Here is a 1,791-nt window from a genome sequence, read left to right as displayed (position 1 = left end):
TCGTCCACAGCAACACTTTGGAAGATGAAATTCAAATTACCATGCTGAACAAACTTGATGTGTCAACAAAGATTTTCAATGTCAAGGTCCGTATTATTCCGTTGTAGAAAACTATGAGCTATTTGTTACAGGGTGAAGTTCACACTGTTGAGATGGTTTTGGTGGACGAAGAGGTAATTTGATGTGTATTGGTTAGCTACATAATCGTTTAAGTATACTTGCTATTTCAATATTAACATCTTATATTTTTATGTTTAAATGATAGGGAAATAAGATGCTGGGTAGCATCATTAACGAACACTGGAAAAAATTTAAAAGCTTGATTGAACTCAACTCTACTATCTTAATTACTAAGGCGTCTCTTGCTGAAAATCGTGCTACCAACAAGTTTATGGGGAATCCTAACAAAGTATCTTTTAATAATCAAACTAACATTGTTGAAGTTAATGATTTCTTGGGAGAAACATATGGCTTTACTTTTGCAAGTTTTGAAGATATGAACAACAATATGTTTGATGAATTTCAAACAATTGGTTAGTAATTTAGTGAATATTTTACTTTATTTTTTAGCCATAAATTTATTTTAATCTATACTATTTATACATATATCATTGGATACATCACAGGCTCAGAAAAACCCACTACTTTTCTTGGAAAAGGAGGGGCACCGACACCTAAAGTTATTGTCCACCTTGAAGATTTGAAGTTAGTTTTTTTTTAATAATTCTGTTACTTTTTAATTATTATTTTATTAATATCAAAATACAACCTAATTGGTATTAAGCGGTAATGCTATTAATGTCACATTCTTCGGGGATTATGCTAATCAGATGAAGGATTATATTTCTAATAATCCGAACAAAATAAACGTTGTAATTATCTTGCAATTGAAGTAACATGAGGAACGAAATTGATGATCGGTTGCTATCGATTTTTCCATGTAATGAAAACGAATATCTAAGTTCAGATAGTATATGCCAGGAGGAGTATCTTAATGAAAATTTTGATGACTCATTGTACTCTCCTGAAATTCTAAACGGGCTAAAGTTATCAGGTTTGCCAAATCATAAACTGGTGCTAAAGGTGGGGTTTCCGGTTATGCTATTAAGAAATCTTGATCAAAAAGGTGGGTTATGTAATGGAACTAGACTTCAAGTGATGTCACTAGGAAACCGTGTTATAAAGGCTAAAATTATATCTGGAACTAACATTGGGGAGCCGGTTTATATACGTAGCACGTCACTCACATCTACCGACAAAAAAATTCCTTTTAAGTTTCAACGAAGACAATTTCCATTAGCCGTATGTTTCGCAATGACGATAAATAAGAGTCAAGGACAGTCACTATCCAAAGTGGGTTTGTTTCTGAAGGAGCCAGTGTTTTCACATGGTCAACTATACGTAGCATTATCTCGATTAAAAAGTAGAGACGGGCTTAAACTGTTAATATTTGACAAGAACGGTAATGTTACCAATACAACTACAAATGTGGTATACAAGGAGGTATTTAGAGAGTTGTGAAATCTATATTAACATTGAAGTTACATTTATTTATTGTAATTCAACTTATGCATTGACTTCCGTTATCATTTTATTTTATGGAACATTGTAGTTCATATATTGATATCCTATTTAAACTTACATAGTTACATATTATGTTTACACTTAATTCATTTCATAATCTGTCAGATTATATAAGTGACCAATCGGTACCAAGTTTTGAATTTTCGGTACCGGTGTGGTACGGTACCGGTACTATCCCGACCTCATCCCTAATCATGACTGACGGGG

At 32.8% G+C, this 1,791-nt stretch overlaps 1 protein-coding gene and 1 long non-coding RNA gene across 2 annotated transcripts; both read left to right on the top strand.

Moving 5' to 3' along the window:
• On the top strand, positions 1-857 carry LOC143634734 (uncharacterized). Its single transcript, XR_013153915.1, has 3 exons — positions 1-173; positions 266-705; positions 785-857. It is a non-coding gene; the product is annotated as an uncharacterized LOC143634734 (long non-coding RNA).
• A 40-nt stretch (positions 858-897) lies between these two features.
• On the top strand, positions 898-1,521 carry LOC143634748 (uncharacterized). Its single transcript, XM_077102753.1, has one exon. It carries the CDS (start codon positions 898-900, stop codon positions 1,519-1,521), a length of 624 nt encoding a protein of 207 aa, XP_076958868.1.
• Positions 1,522-1,791: the final 270 nt, after the last annotated feature.

This window comes from Bidens hawaiensis, unplaced genomic scaffold (assembly GCF_021521415.1).
Source record: "Bidens hawaiensis isolate Kalapana, Puna unplaced genomic scaffold, B.hawaiensis_p1.1 tig00007232_1, whole genome shotgun sequence".
Lineage (NCBI taxonomy): Eukaryota > Viridiplantae > Streptophyta > Magnoliopsida > Asterales > Asteraceae > Bidens > Bidens hawaiensis.
Note: the sequence above shows the minus strand (reverse complement) of the source record. Positions and strands in the feature narration are given on the sequence as shown.

Bases quoted from the DNA above. Each gene is read 5' to 3' on its own strand.
- LOC143634748 (XM_077102753.1), top strand. From the start codon at position 898: ATGAGGAACGAAATTGATGATCGGTTGCTATCGATTTTTCCATGTAAT.